Consider the following 19,268-nt stretch of genomic DNA (forward strand, 5'->3'; position numbering starts at 1 on the left):
ACGTGAGGATAACTTCACTATTAGAGTGTCTTTTCCATTTGGGGGGGCCAGTATTTCCTTCTCAAAGGAAAGGAGTGTTTTAGGTGGTTTACTGGAAATAGTAAATGCCTTATTTCTACCTGCAAATTCAGAGACATGATGACATGCCTTGGTTAGTGTTTTTGTAAATAACTCTGTTATTTGTTTTCATTTTGTGAGTAATGTGTGTAAAGAATTCAAAGTAACCAGACTTGAAGGAGAAACGTATTTATTGGTAATAGGTGGCATCGCGTGAGCCCGGTTGGAAATTTTCATGACTCTTGCAAAGGGCCACATGCTGACTGACACTGTCAGACGATGGATTGATCTGGGCCAATTAAATATTAATTTATAGAGAAGCTTAAACTGCTTGCAACGGAACATGCAGGACGGAGCTCCCCGAACACGAGACCCACCGTGTCCCATGGCACACGTGCACACCCGTGTTGGCGGGAAGCAGGCCGAACACGGGTTCAGGCACACTGTCCTCCTGCTGCTGCTGTTCCTACCGACAACGTGTGGTCCACAAGGGAAGGACCTGGGGCGTTTATTCCGAACAGATGCCCACGGCCATCGTGAGGCGTGTTTTGTCGTTCTAAATGCACAGACAGTTCTTACGCTGAGGTTTCTGTGTCCATCAGGAAAAGGACTTTCAGGGACAGGAGACAGAAGCTGGCTTGTGCACAGCAGTGGGGGCGATGATGCTGGCCTGCGTCGGGGCTGCTCAGAGGAGGAAGAAGGGGCTGCAGTCCCCCCACTTCTGCCAGTTGTCCTCTTAGTGGTGGGGGGCTCCCTCATGCTCCGTCTTTTCTGTGTCTGGAAGGTGACTGGTGGTCAGGCTGGGTGACCTTGGGGTCCTTCGGGGCCAGCCCAGGTTTTGCTTCTAGTTGTTGGGTGAAAACTTCGAGGCCCTCCCATTCTGCTCTGGGGACTTCTTTGAACGGAAACTGCCCTGGGCATCTGACGAAAAAGAGGCGCCTCCTCCCGGGGAGACACATGAACGGGGGAGGGGGCGGGGGGGTCTGCGGGAAAACCCCGCGGCTTCCCAGCTGGTGGGTTCCACGGTGAAGCCCTGGGCCACGGAGAAAAGCTGGGAATCCTCGCGTTTCTGCGAAGGTCGGACTCTGCTTTAGCATCAGAACTTTCTCGTGTTTGTTTGTTTTTTAGCTTATTTTTACTTCCGGACATTTTCAGATGTTAGAAATTAGACGCTTGGTGTCAGCGCTTGTGAGAGATGGCAACACACACGTTGGCCAACTAAAGACCAGTGTGAACTCAAAAGAGACACCGTGTGTGCCCCGGGGGGGGGGTGCAGGGGGACAAGGACGCCTGTCCTTGCTTTGGAACAGGAAGTGAATCAACTGAGGTGCCTGTCACTCGGTGCCTGTCACTCAGTGAGCCGAGACTGGTGCTGGGGGTGGCGTTTAAGTTACAGAAAATGCAATCACGTGCCCCCGTCACAGAGGTGAGGGGCCCGGGGATGACCAGTTCAACACAGAACACCCACGGTGACTAGAGGAAGCAGGCAGTGAAGTAGCAAACACAACCAGAAATTCCTTCTAATTCCAATGTAAGAATATTTACACGGGCCGCTTCCTCCCAGGAAACACATCTGTTGGTTTCTCCCAGCTGCGCATCGGTGCGCCTGCCTGTTCCCAAACTCCAATGTCATGGGTAGAGAGCTCTGGACGGCAGACTTGCGTGTGCACGATTTTGTTTGAGCCTTTACTGCCGTGTTTGTTTACACGCGAGGCGTCAGTAACTGAACCCCTGCGATTCGGTCTGGTGCAAAATGCAGCGAGCCCCTTAGCTTGAGCGAAACTTTGTTTTTACCTCCCTCACCGTCCTTCTCTGTTCTCAAGCCGACGAAGTGTTCATGGGCTCACGCTCCGCATCTGCCCCTAATTTCTCCGCATTCGGGAGAAAGCAGGTTCACGGTGCCCGTTGCTGGCATCTGCGGCGGCCGTGAGGCAGTATCAACAACACAGAAGCTCCGACCCCGGTGTCACCGGGAAGCCCCCGGTGTCTGTCAGACGTGACTTCGGTCGGAAGTCCCTGCCCTGTCTTCCCGGGGTCACCTGCACGGCTGTTCCTGGAAGAAGGGGACGTCCCGGGAGACTGGATGCCCGCCGAGTGCAGGGCAGAGTCCCCCGGAGCCTCCGCGGCCCGCCTTCGATCTTGGTGGTATTTTTCTCTGTTATGTCACAGAGGTCACCTGGCTCATGTGTGACAAACTGCCTGCATAAGTCACAGTGCCTGTGGCAGAGATTTGTGGCCGTGCCCCTGGTCCATTGCCTCTGAGTTATTTCCCGGGCCCGCTGCTTCACATTTACTCTGCGCCGGGAGATGAACAGGGGCAGGAAGGAAATCCAAGGGCAGGGTCTCATCCTGAAGGACAAGGGGAACAGGTGGAAGGTTAATGGCCCTGCAGCCATTCCGCCAGCCTCTCAGCCTTGATATATGGGCCTCGGGTCTGAAACGGGCATTGGCTTTCAAAGATATATTATTTCATTTGAGCAGAGACATTCTGGAGTCCCTGCGTTTGTCTGCTGATAGATGACCCCCGTCCGCAGTCGGCCGCGGCGTGCGAGGCTTCCTCAGGCTCCCGGACATAAAAATTCTGCTGAGCTCTCCAACCCCTCGCCGGCCTTACCAATGGGGTGCGGCAGCAGCGGCGGCGGGCGCGGGGCTTTGCCGCTGCTCTTCTGGCCGCTCCTTTCAAACCGGGAGGCGAGGGGGGTGAAAGGCACCTGTGTTCATTCACATATAACTTGCTGAGGAGTCTGCGCCCCCAAAAAGGGGTGTCGAGGGTGTGGGGGATCAGACACAAGCGTGGGCCTGGGTTTCAAACGTCGTGTGCGCAGAAGGTGGCCGCTGCCGCCGAACAGCTGCTTTGCACTCCCCCCGAGCTTTTGACAAACGGCTTTGAAGTGGTCTGGGGACAGGGCAAGGACAGGCAGGTGGGAAAAAGATGCTTCTACATGGGGAGCGATGACGGGTGTGCCGGAGCCGCTGGGCAGTGCCTCCAGAAACCGCATCTGAGGGCTCACAGGGGACAGATGAGTTCGGCTGGAGTTCACCCCGCGTGGCCTCTCCAAAGCTGTGTCACGGCTAAGATGGCCAAAGGCCCTGGGCCCCTGCCTCCTAGTGTCCGCAGATTCAGTAATGTAATCAACACTTTAGGAATTCGACTCTGCCTTGATTTGTGAGTGATCCAAAATTAATTATTACTCCAGTTTGGGGGAGATATACATATGTGTGTGTCTATGTATATGTACATATATGTATATGTGTATGTGTACATGTGTGTACATGGAACCTGGACTTGCCAAATTCTGATGACGGACGCCAACCGTGCTGGGGAGACGGTGCTGACTTTATGGAAAGTGGGAAGGGACAGTGACCTCCGTCAACTCCGATCCGAACAGAAGATGAGTTTTCCTGTTCTTTTGTGTCCCCAGTGCCCTTGTGTCTGGAGACCTCTCACCCCACCATATAAAATGTCCAAATCCCGTGAGCAGACACGTTGACCCCAAATGGCCTGGTCGAAAGCAAACTCTTCACGTGGACAATATCCCCATGATCACTGGGGATGCATAGGTATTTCTAAGAAGTTAATATCGGGCAACCGACCTGGTAGTACGTAAGGACTGATGGGCACTTAATTTTTGAGGGAGGGACACGCTGCCTGACAGGTCACCGAGGGACCCACAGACACGGGTGGGGCACCCCCACCCCATCTGTATGCAGACGCAGCGGGCCCAGCCCTCGGGGAGGGACGGGGTGTCTGACCATCGGCCAGGACGGCTGATCACATGCCGGGAGACTATGGGCTGTTGGGGCTGCAAAGCCGTCCCTCCTTCTTCCTCTGGAATTCCCGAAAGCACGGTCTGCACCGGGGAGACCGCGGAGTTGCGTTCGCCGCCACAGGGAGAAGGTCTGACACTGTTTTTAAAGGAAAGCTTCGGACTCAGGAGCAACCCAGAGTCGCGTGGCAGGCGTCGTGACGCCGGAGGCCTGCCTGTCATCCACCTGTTGCTAGGACCAGCGCATAAAGAGCTTGCTGGACACGCCAGCCCCTGCCCCGCCCTCCCATGGTGGGGGAGGGGGGCTGAAACCATCCCCGCAGAAGGGCGGGTCCCACACCGCACAGGCCAGCTTCCCAGTCGCAGAGGATCTGTGGCCTGAACGCCTCTTTTTCACATGTGAAAAGTTACCAACTCAATTTCAGTCCCCTTCACCCTCCCCTGGACCACGATCCTGTGGTCCTGTCCCTGCCAAAAGCCCAGCTCCAATCAAAGGGGCTCAGAGAGCGGAAGCTCCTTCTGAACCAGGCAGGGACTCAGTCCCCCACATCTGTCCATGTCCCAGCCCAGGGGGACCCCTCTCTAAGCCGATCCGCAGGAAGCCCAGTGCTTGCCACAGGCCCCTACCGCTCATTTGCAGTCGGACAAAACGTTCAACACAGAAAGACTTCAAAGCCAATGGAACCAGGATCTCAATACACAGAGTCGCTGATTGTCGCAGAATTAGAATAACAAATGCTCCCAGCGTGAAGCCACCATAAACTTGCCTGCGCATTATCCAACCTGAGACGTGTTCAACTTGTTTTTTAAACAGCCAGGCAAGAGGCCTGCTCCGCGCTCTGTTCTCCTCTGCTGTTCGTTTTAATGACATATCTCGGTCTCCACCACACTTTGTATTTGTACGTGTAATTACCCGTATTAAAAAAAAAAACACTCATTAGTGTTCTGTTCCACTGACTTAATTATGCCCTTAATTAAATCTTGACTAACTGGAGGTCAGCGCCGTGGCACTGGGATTTGTCACTGTTTGTCAGCAGGTGTCTGGTTGCATCTAGTTCTGGTCTCCCTGCGGTGCGACTCTGTATTTCAGAGCTTGCCCCCCCCCCCCAGATGCCAGAGGGACACAGACCAATCCCACTGGAGGGAGGAACAGCATATACTGGACGGGCAGCCGCTCCCCAAAACCTTGTTTGTGGGAGCACAGCGCTGTCACCATGAGTCTAGGAAAATCTCTGGCTTGTGGGAAGGATGCTGAAAAGGAACTCGGGCACGAGAGACATGCCTTCGAAAAGATGACGGTGTTTACGTTCCAGAAATCTGCACTGCAGTTGTGTGTATGAGTCTGAAAGTTCCCCGAAGAACAAAACATGGTTTTCCGTTGTCGTTATGGCAACAGTCGCGTTTGATGTTTTGCTCCAGGGGACTCGGTATCGTCAGTTCGTTATTTGGCTTGCAGTTGTCACTGTGAGACTAGGAATTCGACTGGAGAAGTGAGCCCGTCCCCAATGGGTCTGAGGAACACAGACAGTCAGCTCTTCGCTGGGACAGACTGCCCTGGTGTACTGAGATGCTATGCCTCCCTCTTTCACGTTGGAAGGTTTCTGACCCGCAATTTTCACACGTGACTTCGGGGAAATATAATTCCCATGTCTACATGTATAAAAGGCACCTAATGTTGATCTGAGTAATTGATTCGTCCCGGCAAGCTTTTATAATTAGCTATCAGCCTTTCAACCTAAGCTCCCCAAAACACTTGGCTGTGAATCTACAAAGCTTTTATATTTAGTAATCAGTTTTTAATCTAAAAATGTATGCGAGTTATTGGAAAAGCATTTTTTTTCCTGAAATTAAGATGCCTCTCTGGCATAAGCCCTGAGAAACTAAACTCAGACCAGACGAATTGCCTCTCAGTTTTTCAAGTCCAGGAGGTTCTGGACTGTGAAATTCTGCTTTTTAAATAATGACATGTATTTTCGTTTAAAGGGGAAAAGTCACAATTTCTCTACCAGTTTTTTCAGAGCTCAGATTGCTAGTGGTAACTTTGTATCATGCTGTCACCTGTGTGAAATAGTATCATAACTTTACTGTCATAGTTTGTCAATAGAGAAGCAATGTTTATTGTTTTAACCTACACGTGGGGTATGGCAGCGTACGAAGAAATTTTAAAGGAAATGTATACAGTCATTCCATTTACTATGTTTCTGAAATTCAAACCAATTCATTTCATCCGGAAGCATTAATTCCAAAGCCGCCTCTTCTGAAGTAGCAAATATTCTCATTTGTAATTCAAATAATTCTCAAAGCAATTCTCATTTGATGTTTCCTCTAAGTTTCTTATCATTTCATAGTAATTTAAAATTTAAATATGTGAGCGAGTATCCCTGGTCTCAACACCAATTTGAATGGTGACATAGGCCAGCTGCCGACTGGCCTGGGTCAGGATGTCTGAGTAGCATGAGACCACAGGTGCCTGCCGGGGCCCCAGGGGAGCGCCAGGGGGCCCCGGTTTCCCGACCCCAATGGGGACGGGTTCACTACCGCAGGGGGGTCAGAGGTTGTCGGGTCCCTCTGTCTGGTGACTCCTTACCCAGTGTCACTTGTGTGGCGGTCGGCTTGGAAGACGCGGACACCCCTCCCAGAGAGCGCAAGCAAGTCCCCTGTCTGGAGGGACAGGTTTTATTTTCTATGTGTTTCACTGATCACGAGTATTTCTGCCCATGCGAACTTATCAGAAGTATTTATGATTCAGCAGCAAACTGGCCAGTTCAGGATGAAAAACACAGCAAATGATGGGATGTTTCTGTGCCCCCAGTAAGGACTAAGGAAAATAATAGTGTTTTCCTTGCATTTACAGTCAGTAACTTTCCATAGATGAACTTATTTCAGAGGAGGGTGGACATCATGTGAATAAACAATGACTTTAAAGCTGGTGGAATCTTGAGGAAGTTTTCCGTCTTACAGCTGAACCCCTGAGGTTCACACTCCCATCAGCTCTGGGTACGCCCATCAGTTTCAGAGAAGGAGGACTTACGTATGACATTTGGTTTTACTGAAGAAGAGGCGGGGCCCTTCGGTTGAAAGTTCTCCAGCCCATTGATTTGTTAATACCAGAACTAGACAAACTCGGAGCACAACAGGCAGCAAACTAGGCTCGACCTGAAACCTCATCGGTGACCTTGGCCGCATCTTCTCAACCTCCTCCCCATCTTGTGTCCCCGAGACGCCTTCCCTCCAGACGCCCAGGTCCTGCCCCTTGTTCTTCTCCGACTGCACCCTGCTGGCCTTCTCCCGGGCCCCTCTCCCGCTCCTCAGCCCGGAAACCTCGTTTTCCTGCAAGTTCCCCTTCCTTCTCACGTGGATTTCACCCACGAACACAGAGACACCTTTCTCCTGGACTCCGCGTGGCGTCTGGCACGGCTTGAGCTCGCAAGCCGTCATCACCAACGTCACCTCCCTTCCTGTGTCTTCAGGGGTCCCGTCCCTCCCCTGTCAGCCCCAGTCTCCCGATTTGCTCAAGTCACTCTGCGTGTCCCGCGGCACCGACAAAAAGAGCGAGGGCTCCTGGACAGGTTCCCGCCTCTGCCACCTCTCCATGCACCCCGACTCCAGCTCACGCCCCGACTCCACACAGACCCTCCCCTCTGTCCCCACACCTGTGCTCTGGCGCACCTGCCCCAACACTGACCGGACAGGGCTGAGTGAGCATCAGCGCCGACTCCAAGACCCTCCGCTCGTCGCCCTGATCTGGAATTAACCGCCCTCTTTCCTATATGAACAGTGTTTTGCTTGTTCTTCTGTTTCGGCGAATAGAACAGGTGGGGCAAAAGCAGGTTTCCAGGTGTGAGCACAGAAAACACAGAGTCTACTCTTGTTAATAGGGATGGACCGCTGTGCCATTTTCCACGCGGGCACCTGGCACCCTACCTCTGCCGCCGTCGGAGACACACCACCCCCCACACTCAAGGCCATCGATTTGTCTGCATGGGCTCGCGGGCTGTTTGGGGCTCTCTGACAAAATCTGGATGCGCAGAGATCATAAATTTATAGCTACAACCCCCTTCCACCACGGGCGTTGCTGACATGTATGTCTGTCCCCGACTCGTCCCCACCCCTGACTTGCCCCTGAATCCCCCCACCGACCCCAGCACAGAGGGTTGAGCGTGGCAGCCACACCCAGAATTGCCTTACACCTGGCTGGACCCCACTCTGGGGGGATCTCTCGGGGACACTGTCCTGCGAGTGAGTCACAGGTATTATCTGGTCCATGTCCAGGTTCCGACTCATAGTCAAGACTTTGGGCATGTTTTTTGGCAGTGAGACGCCCTAACGGGTCATTCAGAAACAATAGGGGAGGCTTTGCGTCCTCGCTGGTGGGGAACGGCCAGCGTCACTGAGGCAAGGGCATGTGCCGGGCTGATTTTGGGAATACGCACTCGGCACCACGTGCCCTGGTTCCGCAGCCAGGACCCCGCCCACCCCGGACACCCAGGAGCAGCGGCGGTGACGGTGTAGCTGACTGTGAACACAGGACTGCTGGGCGTGAGCCTGGCCACCCATCTCTAGGCTCTGCCTGTCTACACAGCGGGAAGCGGGCGGTCAGGTCAGTTCAAAAATTTACCGACTTCATGGGTTGGCTGAACTTCTTCCTTGTTCGAAAGGGAAGAACCGACCAGTCCACAGCCCCCAGCAGCCCCTCTGGGGTGCAGCCTGCCTCGTGGCATCAGAGTCGCAAGGAGCGGCAGGAGCAGGCGGGCAAGCCCCGGGCGCACCTCTAAGCCGGCGCTTCTCAACCGGCTCCTCACTGCCTGGCCGTTTGGTCAGAGGCACAACCTCAGGTCCCTTCGATGGTCAGATCAGAAAACCACAGCAGCCAACCCGACAGCTGTCCGGTGCGAGTGAACCACAGTTATTCCTGTTTGTTTTTGTTTGTGTTTTTCTCTGACCTGCAAATTATTGCCTTGCACCTGCTGCAGGACACGACCCCCCTTAACCGTCCAGCCCTGGGGAAATAAAACATTGGTCAGAAGTGGGCAGGGGCGGGCAGCGCGACAGTGTCCGAGCTGCGTGTTTCCAGGGAGTAACGTCCCTCCTTCCGGGTTGCAGTCGATCAGTGGGGGGGAGCCCTGCACGCCACCTGGCTGGGCTGCGGGAAGGGCTCCTGCCACCAGCAGCGAGGTGACGACTCAGTGTCTCCCAGGGACCCTGAGAAGCCGGGTGCTCCCTGGTGCAGAGTTGACCCCCAGTGCTGGCCCAGTGGGGACAGCAGGGCAGTGTCCCGCACTCTGTGGGGACACACAGGACTCGCCCTGATGAGGCTGCCTGTGGGTGCCTGTGGGAAAGGTCCCGGCCTCAGAGTAAGTGTTTGTTCCCCTAGATGCATCCTCAGAAACATCCAGTCGGCCCCATCGGGTAATAATCAGTGCCCGTTCGACACTCGGGAAGGAGCGCTGCCTGTGTCTCTGGGCTCCGTGTTGGTCTTGGTGCTGGTCTGCCCGGCAGAGCCGCAGACCTGCCCCCGTGTCCACACGGGCCCCTGGGGAGCCGGCCGGTGCGAGGTCTCAGTTCGCGCACCCCCATCCCAGTCGCCTTCAGAGCCTCCCCCCTCCTCCCCCCAACTCCGAGAGCCAAGAGCTTCCGTTTGGACTCCACGTCCAGGCCCGGCCAGGCCCGCACCCTGGCGGCTCTGTCTGCGTCCTCGAAGGGCACTGGTCCTCAAATTACAAACTCCCCGCACGCTTCCAGTAGCAAAATCAAATCTCCGTGAGCGGGATCCCTGGCGGGAAGGAAACCAAGGCGACGCTATATTTAAAAAAGAACCTTCCAGAGAGAAGAGAAGGAAGTTGCCTGTCATCCCAGGTAGAGGGGCCCAGCGACGGAGCCGTGGGCTGGGGTCTCGACACCTGGATTCCCCCCTCTTCCCGTCACCCGAGCCACCCTGTCGACATCGCAGTGGGCGTAAGTGTCCCCTGTGAAGTGAAGGAACCAGAGGGGACGCCAGGTGCCTTCTGTGCTGATTGATCGAATGCTAATTAAGCCCCTACAATCGGTCCAGAGCTGGGGAGGGGGGTTCACAGTGGAACAGCATGGGGTGCTCTCCCCCCACCAGCAGGGGCGCCGTCCACAGCATCCGAGCCCGGGGGTCCAGTGGGAGCTGTCGGCATCGGTAACGCACTCTGCAACATACACATCTGGGGGTTCACGTGCCCACAGCAGGAATGGGGGGGTTACCTGACACAGCCACCCTGCACCTGGGGGCTGACCCTTTGACCCCACAAGTCCCCGTCCGGGGTCTCTGAGGCATAAACTGTCCATGTGTCCACTCGGCACCACGGCCTGGAGGGAGAACCCGAGCTGGGTGGAGGGAGTGTGTCCCCCGCCGTCACGGGGACCGCGCAGAGGGGGGCTCCCGGGAGCCCTGTTCCCAGCTGTCCCCGTCACCACGCCGTCCGCAGGGACCGCACCTTCGCCTCTGCCCTCCTTTCGCTTGTATTTTTAATGAGTGACATTCCGGCCACTTGGGCCCCTTCCTCTCCCCTTGGCCACCCGCCCACAGGAAGCAGCCGGCCAGCGGGACCCAAGGGCGTTGTTTTCCCCTCTAGGAAGGTTGTTTCAGGCTCTGAGATGCAGTCCACAAAGGGAGACGTGGCGTGGAGGCCACAGAGGAGTCGCGCCGGGGCCTCGCCTGCCCATCTCTTCCCCAAGAACCTCCGTGTGGGTCCACGCCCCCCGGCGTGGGGCGGCCCACGCCCTCCTCAGTTTACACCGTAATCACGGGCGTCCAGGGAGGGGACGGGCCCGCCACACTCCTGGCAGAACGTGCCTGGGACCCGAAGGTCACAGACGCGCCCCCGCCCCCTTAGTCCAGAAATGACGACCGTAACTACATGCTTTCGGGATGTTCCGCCCGCAAAAGAAAATCTGTCGTGTTACAGGGCTTCACCGTCACAGCTCGGCGATGTCTGCCTGGTCGGAGCACGTCCCTTCAATTAGCCAGGGGACAGCGCTGGGTGTGGGGGGCAGGGAAACAGCCCCCGGCGAGGAAAAGGCTCTGCCGACACGTCCCCGCAGAGCCCACCGGAGAACAGTTTTGCTTCTCCTCATCGGCCGACCTCTCCCAGGCCCCGAGGGGCCCTTCTGAGTCCCCTGTCACTCTGCTCCCTCACCGTTTGCCTCTCCTGTTTGTCCAGATCGAGGTCCGACTGCCCTTCCCAGGTGTCTCCTTTGGGGGCTGGTGCTGCTCTCGCGTCACTTGTGTCTCCGCCCTCACCTCCCCTCGACGTCCTCGTCCTCCTGGGCTTCCCCATTGGTCTTGCGTCCTCCATGCCTATAACCTGCTTCCCGCCTTTCTTAAGGGTGTGGCTGTACACGCATGTACATGTAACAACAGATAGAGATGCTCGCGTTCTGGTTATCAGTTGCACAAACCTCGTCTCTGTACAGACGCGTGCCTGCGGGGACTTTGAAGCTGTGCGCTGTGGTGACCCCACAGCAGCAGGGACGGTGGCAGGGCGGCGACGCTGAGGCCGCCCTACTCGGGGCTCCTCGTGAGGAGGCAGCGATGTCGGACAAGACGGGCGCGCTGGGGACGGACAACAGAGGCAGCGGGAAGGAGGTGACCGGCTGGGAGGTGGACAGACTCCATGAAAGGGGCCCCAGGCTGCGTCCCCAGGGCGGAGCAGGGCTGTGAGGGCAGGACAGAAACCCCACGGGGCCCTGACTGCTCACACGGCCTGTCCAGTGACTCGCGGTTGTGGGCACCTGCTGTGAGACCCCCATTAAGGCCGTTCCCTCAGGGCCTCTGAGTGTCCCGGCCGCTCAGGTGCAGGTGTAAGAGGTGGAGGCTGGGGGTTGCTTCCTGGGCACTCTCCCCTCATCTGTTACCCAATCCCTGTTCTCGCTTTCATGTTACACCCGATCGTGTGGAGGTGGGGCGGGACCAGGATGTCCCCCTTCCCCGGAGGTTAAGGACTCAGCTGTGTGACAGCCACTTCCCACCCTCACCTGCTGGGTTGCTGCCATGGGGGCCGCCCGAGGCCACCAGGGCAGCAGACGGGGGCTCATTCCAGTTCACACTGGCTCTGGAGGTCCGCCTGCTCGGGCAGAGACCCTGAGAGGGAAACACGGGGAATTCAGGACGAGTTTTTGTCCGAAGGGCTGGCAGGCGGTTCCAGCGGCTGCGTCGGAACGTGGGGAGGGTGAGCAGCTGGGCCTATCCAGGGTGGGAGCTGCAGGGAGCTCCACTCAGCCGGGCTTTGGGGCGGAAAGGGGCAGGGGTCATGGAGTTAACGCCTCTGCCTCCGCCTTCTGCGGCCCAACGGGAGTCTGCGTCCAGGGGCAGGAAGCACCCTGCGCCCCTGCCCCGGCGAGTGGAGAGGGGCGGGAAGCAGGCAGCTCCAGGCTGTGTGTTGACAGCAGAGTCCCCGGCGCCCGAATCTCTTATCTGGAGCCGGGAAGGGCGGCTGGCCATAAATCCACCCGGTATCCCAACAGCCCGCAGGGAGCCCTCCCTGCCGTGGCTTCTCTTGCAGTGTTGTTCTTCGCGCCGGTTTAATCATTGCTCCTGTGAGCTCCTTTCTTTCTTGGACTTTGTAGCAGTTTGGTCATCGGGTGCTTTGTATAAACAGTGGCAGGTGAGCGAGGGGGTTGCCTGGCCCCCGGGCGGTTCTCCCTGAGGGCGGTGAGGTTGCTTCTGATTGGTCTCCGGTTAGTTTCTCCCCCCACCCACTTCGGCACAGACCCCCATCGATGTCGCCGTCACCACAGAAGGAAGTGTAAAAGAGATGGGGACCCCAGCCAGCGTGACTTGTGGGGGGCTGGGCATCATCCTGCAAGCTTAAAGGCCGTGGGTTCGATTCCCAGTCAGGGCATAAATGAGTAAATGGGGACCCACCTCCAGGAACTTTTGTTTACTTTCTGCCAAAAAGCAAAAGTAACAAGGATACTAACAGCAACAGCTGGACCTCATCTCTGATGAGTCTGAAGCCCCGTCACATCACCTTTTAAGTACCTCGTTCCAAGATTTCTGACGGAAGCTCCGCGAGAAAGCATTTGCTGGGCGCTTCTGTAACGCAGAAGCCGCTGAGGCTGGCCCCCTCGGACGCTCCGGGAGCCCCTGGGCACCTCCCCAGGAACCAAGGAAGGTGCTGTGGCTCCCAGTGACCTGCAATTATGGCAGCCAGTGGCACTTCAGTCTCCTGTCCTTGAAGGCAGCGGCTGTGTGAGTCACCGATTTGCCATCAAGGTTCTCACCCACGGCCTGGCACACCGGCTCAGGGAGCAGATTTAAGAAATGGGTGCAGTTCTGAAGAATATTGTCCCCTGAGCCTCCTTCTCGAAGCTCAGCCACAAAGAATCGCCATGCCCCCTTCCAATGCCCAGCAAGAGCGAACCCCAGCCCGGCTGCCGGACGGTTGAACGGGAAAGGGAAGGGGCGACCAAAAGGTTTTGACAAGTTAAACGTGGGCTTGAGAAAGATCTACACATTTTTCTTCCTCGGGCTGTTTGCCCACTGGCCCGTTCTTATGAGAAAGCGCAGGTTTCTAATGATTAACCTTCTGGGCTGTGGGAGCTGAACTCGGCAACAATACGGGGCTTGTGCTCCTTCCCACACTGGTCTACGGCGTCGGTGCAAACAGCTTCCCCGAAGAGTGAGGAGGCTTCTGAGATAAGCCTGCTTTTTATTACAGCTGATAACCCAGGACTGGCTGTATGGGGCGGTGATTGCTCAGTTCTGGGGAGGTACATGCCATCGGTCCCCCTCCCCAAATGGCCCCTCTCAAATTGTTTATTGATGGCGTGGGCAGGTGAAAAATGTACTGCAAGATGCAGGCTGTTTTTCTCCGGAGCCCCACCCAAGAGGATCTTCTAAATCGCCAACCTTCCTTATCTGGAGATGAGGAACAAGTTGGCCATCAAATCCACCTCATCCTTTTATTCAGAGATGTGCAAAAACGATGTCACCCACAGCCCCTCGGAGCTGTGTCCCCGCCAGTGTCCAGAGAACAGAAAATGGGACATCACCAATTATGGAAAATGATGAGACAGACAGTTGGCTTGGAAGCCGCCTCGGAAGGTGGTGAAATAGGAGTCAGCGGCTCAGGAGGGGGGTTAAAAGTGCAGTCGGTCAGGAAGGTGTCACCCAGGGCCCCAGGACGGTGGGTCCAGACCCGTGGCCGTGTGCAGGGTCCCGTGCACAGGGCAGCCCTCCCAGAGCCTCCTCGGCCGCTGCTCGCTCAGCCGGGGACTCGGGCCAGAGACGCTCAGGGAAGAGCGGGAACACACAGAACCGAAGGCTGTCCCATCGTTCATCCTGTTGCTGCACAAGCTCTTACAAAACGCACCGTTTCCGCCCGGCACCGGCACCAGGGCAGACACTGCACAGGCGACCGCCCGGTCCTCCAGCCCCACCCGAGGGATGCAGACAGGTGACCACGCCCCCACAGGACCTGTGCAGACGAGGCCATCACAGAGACCCTCCAGGAGGAGTGAGGACAGACACCACCCAGCACAGCACCGACGGCAGGAAGCAGGTGCCCACGTAAGGCAGAAGGGGGCCAGACCACGTCCGCCCCTAGTGAGGCACTGGAGGCTCCAGGAGAACGGAGCCTTCCCTCCTTCCAGGACAACTGGTCGGTCTCTCCCCACCCCCCTTCCCGAGGGAGAGAGTCGGGAACAGGGACTGAAGACCGTGCCCCTGACTCCTGTTCTGAACGTGACATCAAACCGCATCCGTCTTTGCAACGTTCAACACCCCCAAAGAACAGGCGGCCGGGAAACCTCAGTTCTTACCTCGCAATGGGAAGGACCGGCGTTCCGTGGCACGTGAAGGTTGGGGGCTCTCCGGGCCAACGGAGGGTGGGGGCCTGCGACCTGGCCCCTCCTGTCCCTCGTGCTCGCCTTCCCCGCCCGTGTGGCCGGTGCAGACTCTCGGCTCCTTCGTCCTCCACCTGCACAGAGGAAACCAGACAGGCCCTCGCTGTGTGAATAGGCCCACACACTGGCACACCCCCGGTTCCCCTAAACGCACCGGGGCCTCCCCTTTCCCCCGCCTGACTTGAAATTGTCGGCGACATTAACCTGCGCGGTAACTGTTTTGGGGAAGGTGATTGCAGAGCGCGGTGTTTTCGGCCTCCCGAAAAGAGACCTGAAGAAATCTCTGGAGCTTCAGGTCACAGGGAAAAACGTGTGTCATGATGCTGAGTGGCCCTCCCAGGTCCACACACTTCAGCTGCGACGCGGAGGGGGTGTCAGCTGTCTGGAGAACACGGTGCCTGCCCCCCCCCCCCGCCGCGAGCTGAGCACTCTGATCTGAAAGCTCCCCCAGCCTCTGGGGCAGCGGTGCCCGCTGGCTGCCCGAGTCCCACCCACGACACCACACAACCCCCTGGAGACCTTCCCCAGAAACAAGGAGCAGTGCCTGGCACTGACCATCGCCCCCGAGTGGCGGCATCACAGGGAGGGGACGGCGCTGAGCCCAGGCCTGGCCCTCGCACGTCTATGTACTGAACAAAGAGACCTCTGTGGGTGGGGACAGACCAGCTGGCGGAGGTGTCCACCTGAGGCCCTCCCGATCACAGGGCCTGGCTGTCGCTGCGACCTCCACGGTCCTGTTGACACGTCGAACGGGGCACGTGTGTCCATTCAGTGTGTACAGTTTCACACCCCACGAAGGGGTCTGCACCCACCATTGCGCTCCCACCTCGTGATGAGAACCGTCTCGTGGGTTCAGGTGGAGAGGCTGGCTCAGAGAAGGCAGGGCCCAGCCCGGCCCTCACAGGTAGAGACCACAGGGCTGCGCCTCTAATCCTTGTCACAGCGCTGAGCTCAGGGCTGGGGACCACAGGGGCTGGGGACCATGGTCCCTGGGTCACTGACTCATGGAAAGAGCCGCAGGGCCGTGCCGCCGCTAATGTGCAAGGGGAGCCATCCTAAGACTCATCCAGCTCTGTTTTATCCAGAGTGGCACAGTGTGGCCTCTTCCAAGAGAATGTGTTAAAAGTGAGTCAGGTTTACGTGGTTTCTAAAATTCCAGTGACTCCTAACATGACCTGGAGAGAGGCTGGTGCGTGAGCGGAGGCGGCGCTGGGGCGGCCGCCGACCCTCCCTGGGACCCTAGGGGCACCGGGTCTGCTCACTCCCAGGGTGCGTCCTGGGACTCAGATCCACAGCCTCACCAGGCGCTGTTTGCGGACACAGGAGCCGGCCAGGGAGCCGCAGGCCCGCCCTGCTCTGCGCAGAGTCTGGCACAACCTGGACACTTGGTTTTGCCAACAGTGGCAGGGTGTCCCCCACCTCCAAAGTCCCTGGGGCTGTGAGGCTAGCTGTCCTCTGTATAAATCCTCCGGGTGGGCAGCTGGTGGGGGTCCGCCTCGATTCTGTGAGTTAACCTCCAGACCCATGCGCACGAGCTACCCGGGGCCGTTCCAGGGGCGGGTATGGAGGGCGGGCGCCTGCACCCCCACCAGGAGACTCTACCAGTTCTGTTCACGTCAGGCAGACCGATGTCCTGAAGCGACTTTTCCCAGCAACTCGCCGATTGTAAATACTTAGCGTTAAGTACTTCTACGTGGACAAAAAAGTATTTGCCTGGATGAGATGATGATTTTCAGGAGTGATGTTGTAAACTCTGAGCATCCCCGCTTTGGTGGCCATTGGTGGGGACCCCCCCTGCTTCTGGGGGGCTCTCTGATGCAGAGAAACTGTGGGAAAACAGCAGCGTGGGGGTAACCGTGTCGGCTTTTCTGTCTCTGCTGCAGGTGGACGACCAGATGAAGCTGCTTCAGAACTGCTGGAGTGAGCTCCTGATTCTCGACCACGTTTACCGGCAGGTGGTCCACGGGAAGGAAGGGTGCATCTTCCTGGTTACCGGGCAACAAGTGAGTGCGGAGACCAAACAGTGTCTTTTTATTAAGCATGTTCGGAACGGCAGGGACGTAACTGGGTCAGGAGTGCTCTTGTGCTATAAAGGGCGAGATGCGCTTCGGGGAATGGAGAAGGCTGACTGGTGCACCGTGTTCCTGCCCCAGAGGTTACGGTTGAACTTGACCGGGCAGACGGAATCTCAGAGACACGGCCGCAGCCGGCCTGCCGGGCTGCACAGGGTCAAAATGATCGCTAAGCCAAAGAGATCGAGGGGACCCAGGGTTTCTTCCTGGAGCTTCTTCTACTTGTTTCATTTGTGTGTTGGCGACTAGAAAACCGTGTCAACCGTGGAACCCTGAAGCTCTGGGTTCACGTGGGTGGAAGGGGCGGGCTCAGATGCCACATACAATCCGCGTGTTCAGCCTCCCGGCAGGGGAGCGAGGAGGGTCGGGGGGCGTCGTCCAGAACAGGGTGTCATTCAACAGGAAGGTGGGAAGAAGAAGTTGCTGCTGGTTCCTGCTGCTTTTTGAAGAGTTCCCTGTGCTGTGAACAACTGTTTGTGGGGCGCTCTGTTCTGGGGCTTCGGCACGTGTTCGCGGGTAGACAGGAAGGACGGCGCCCTCCTGGAAATCGGGGTTGTCTCAGGGAGCAGCGGGCAGGCAGCAAATAACCCCCATAAACGGACCTGGACCTTCGCAGAGGCCAGGGTGCTGGTGAAGAGAACAGAAAAGGGTCACCGCAGAAAGGGACGTCAGCACAGACCTGACGGAGGGGAGACGGCTGGCTGGGTGGGTGTCTGGGGCAGAGGACACCGGCTCAGGGGAACCCTTTCCAACCTCAAGGGACCGGGCCATGCCCTCGTATTTCTGACCCCCCCTCCTGTGACTGAGCTGTCACCAAAATACACACACAGGACACCGGGGGCCTCTCCGTGGGGGGCACTGTCCCTGCTCAGCCGTTGCTGTGGCGTTCAGCCACACTTCGGCCGTCCTGTACCTGGCGCCAGGACAGCAGCCGTAAACGCTGCTGTGCTGAGAAACTCTGGGAGCAAGAGGCTGTCTCCACGCCGTCTGCCATTATAAATACGTCGTGTTTTCCCAATCCGATGAAAGGCAAGCGCCGTTCCTGGGGTGCTGCAAACTGAGTCCGTTCCAGCCTCTTTGTGGCCACCGGCCCCTGCTTTCTGGGTCTCTGCTGGGGAAAGCTGCTAGATTAGGGAGCGGAGCCTCCGTGGGGCCGCCTGGCCGTGCTCCCCAGGGTTGGCTTGGGGCTCCCGCCCCGTGACCCCTGTCTTTGCAGGGAACGTACCCATTTCCAGAGTCTCACGGCTCTGCCTCCCAGCCCCCTCCCACCCTCACCGAGCTCGGAGCTGCATTAGGAGGACGGGACTCAGCCCACAAATTAATGTGATTTCATTTCCTTCCGAGTTTCAGAAACGAAATGGGCTCTGCCATTCTCTCCCAGAGCACTTCCATTCCGGCTCTTTAGAAATATTCCTTATTTCACATTTCATTTTCCCTTAAGTGCTGCCCCTGGGCAGGCGTAATTACCATTTAAAAAGTAGAGAAAGTGCATTTCTTGTCTTTCTGTTCCGAACCAAGAACAGCCCAGGCACAGATGCTATTTGTGGTCTCCTGCCTGGGCCGCTGCTGCCCGGGGCTCGGCCCCCACCGCTGGGGGGAGGGGTCCCCTCCTCACGGGCCCCTGCAGCCTAGGGCTGCTCCCCCACCACGCTTTTCTCAAAGACTATTTTAAAATGACAGTTGACGTTAAACGCCATGTTAGTTGCAGGTGCACCGAGGGACCCGATGTTTAAGATGCGCACGAAGTGACCACCTGCGTGCTGCTGGCACGCTGCCTAGTTCCTACGATACGACCGACTAGGCGCACGCGCTTTCCAACGGAGCCGCATCTCCGTCGCCGCCCCACCTGCCCTTTCCCACCTGGCCCAGGTGGGTAGCCTAGCAAGGGCTCCTTCCACCAGCTGTTCCCATTTACTGAAGCAAGTCTCGCCTTTCACGGAACCAGCGGGATAAAACATTTTCAAGAGATCTCTGCGCTGTCTGCGATTTCTGAGATGGAAAGGACAATGAGGGCGTTCCAAAGCAAAGGGGGAGGAAGGAATTTTCACCCAGGTGCTGGACACCTTTCATAGCCCCACGACACCTGGGTCATGCTGAGGGTGTCGGGCTCGTGATAAACTCCAGCTGCGTGGACTGACTTGGGACTGAATGTATCCCCAACCCAATTGCTCGATGAAAACGAGTTAACTCGGCCTCAAGACCCAGGGTGTCTGCCCCCACACCTCATCCCACCCACCTGCCACCTCCGGCTCCTTCTCGCGAGGCTTAGACACCACCAGGCTCCTGCAGCAATAAATCCCCTTAAAAATGGGGGGTCTTTCCTAATGCCACCTCCCCAAATCAGCCATTTCTGCTGGGTTCTCTCCCAGGCTTTAGAGTAAACATGCTGGGGGGGTTCTTACTTTCCTAAATCGAGTTCCCCATCTGTCACAGAGGCACGTCGACCCCCTGGCCGGGATTTGTGCAGCATGTGAGCTGTGAAGCCAGGACAGAAGCCTGT

At 57.2% G+C, this 19,268-nt stretch overlaps 1 protein-coding gene across 5 annotated transcripts in view; it reads left to right on the forward strand.

Annotated features, from left to right (window-relative positions):
* Positions 1–19,268, forward strand: part of NR5A2 (nuclear receptor subfamily 5 group A member 2) — an 81,985-nt gene that overhangs the window by 35,576 nt on the left and 27,141 nt on the right. For all 5 annotated transcript variants that reach the window (XM_037160874.2, XM_037160871.2, XM_037160873.2 and 2 more), the window contains one exon: positions 16,580–16,699. In XM_037160874.2, coding sequence (XP_037016769.2) covers positions 16,580–16,699 — 120 coding nt within the window. The remainder of the gene's footprint in view (positions 1–16,579; positions 16,700–19,268) is intronic.

Source organism: Artibeus jamaicensis, unplaced genomic scaffold (genome assembly GCF_021234435.1).
Source record: "Artibeus jamaicensis isolate MK-2021 breed Jamaican fruit bat unplaced genomic scaffold, CSHL_Jam_final scaffold_754, whole genome shotgun sequence".
In the NCBI taxonomy this organism is placed as follows: domain Eukaryota; kingdom Metazoa; phylum Chordata; class Mammalia; order Chiroptera; family Phyllostomidae; genus Artibeus; species Artibeus jamaicensis.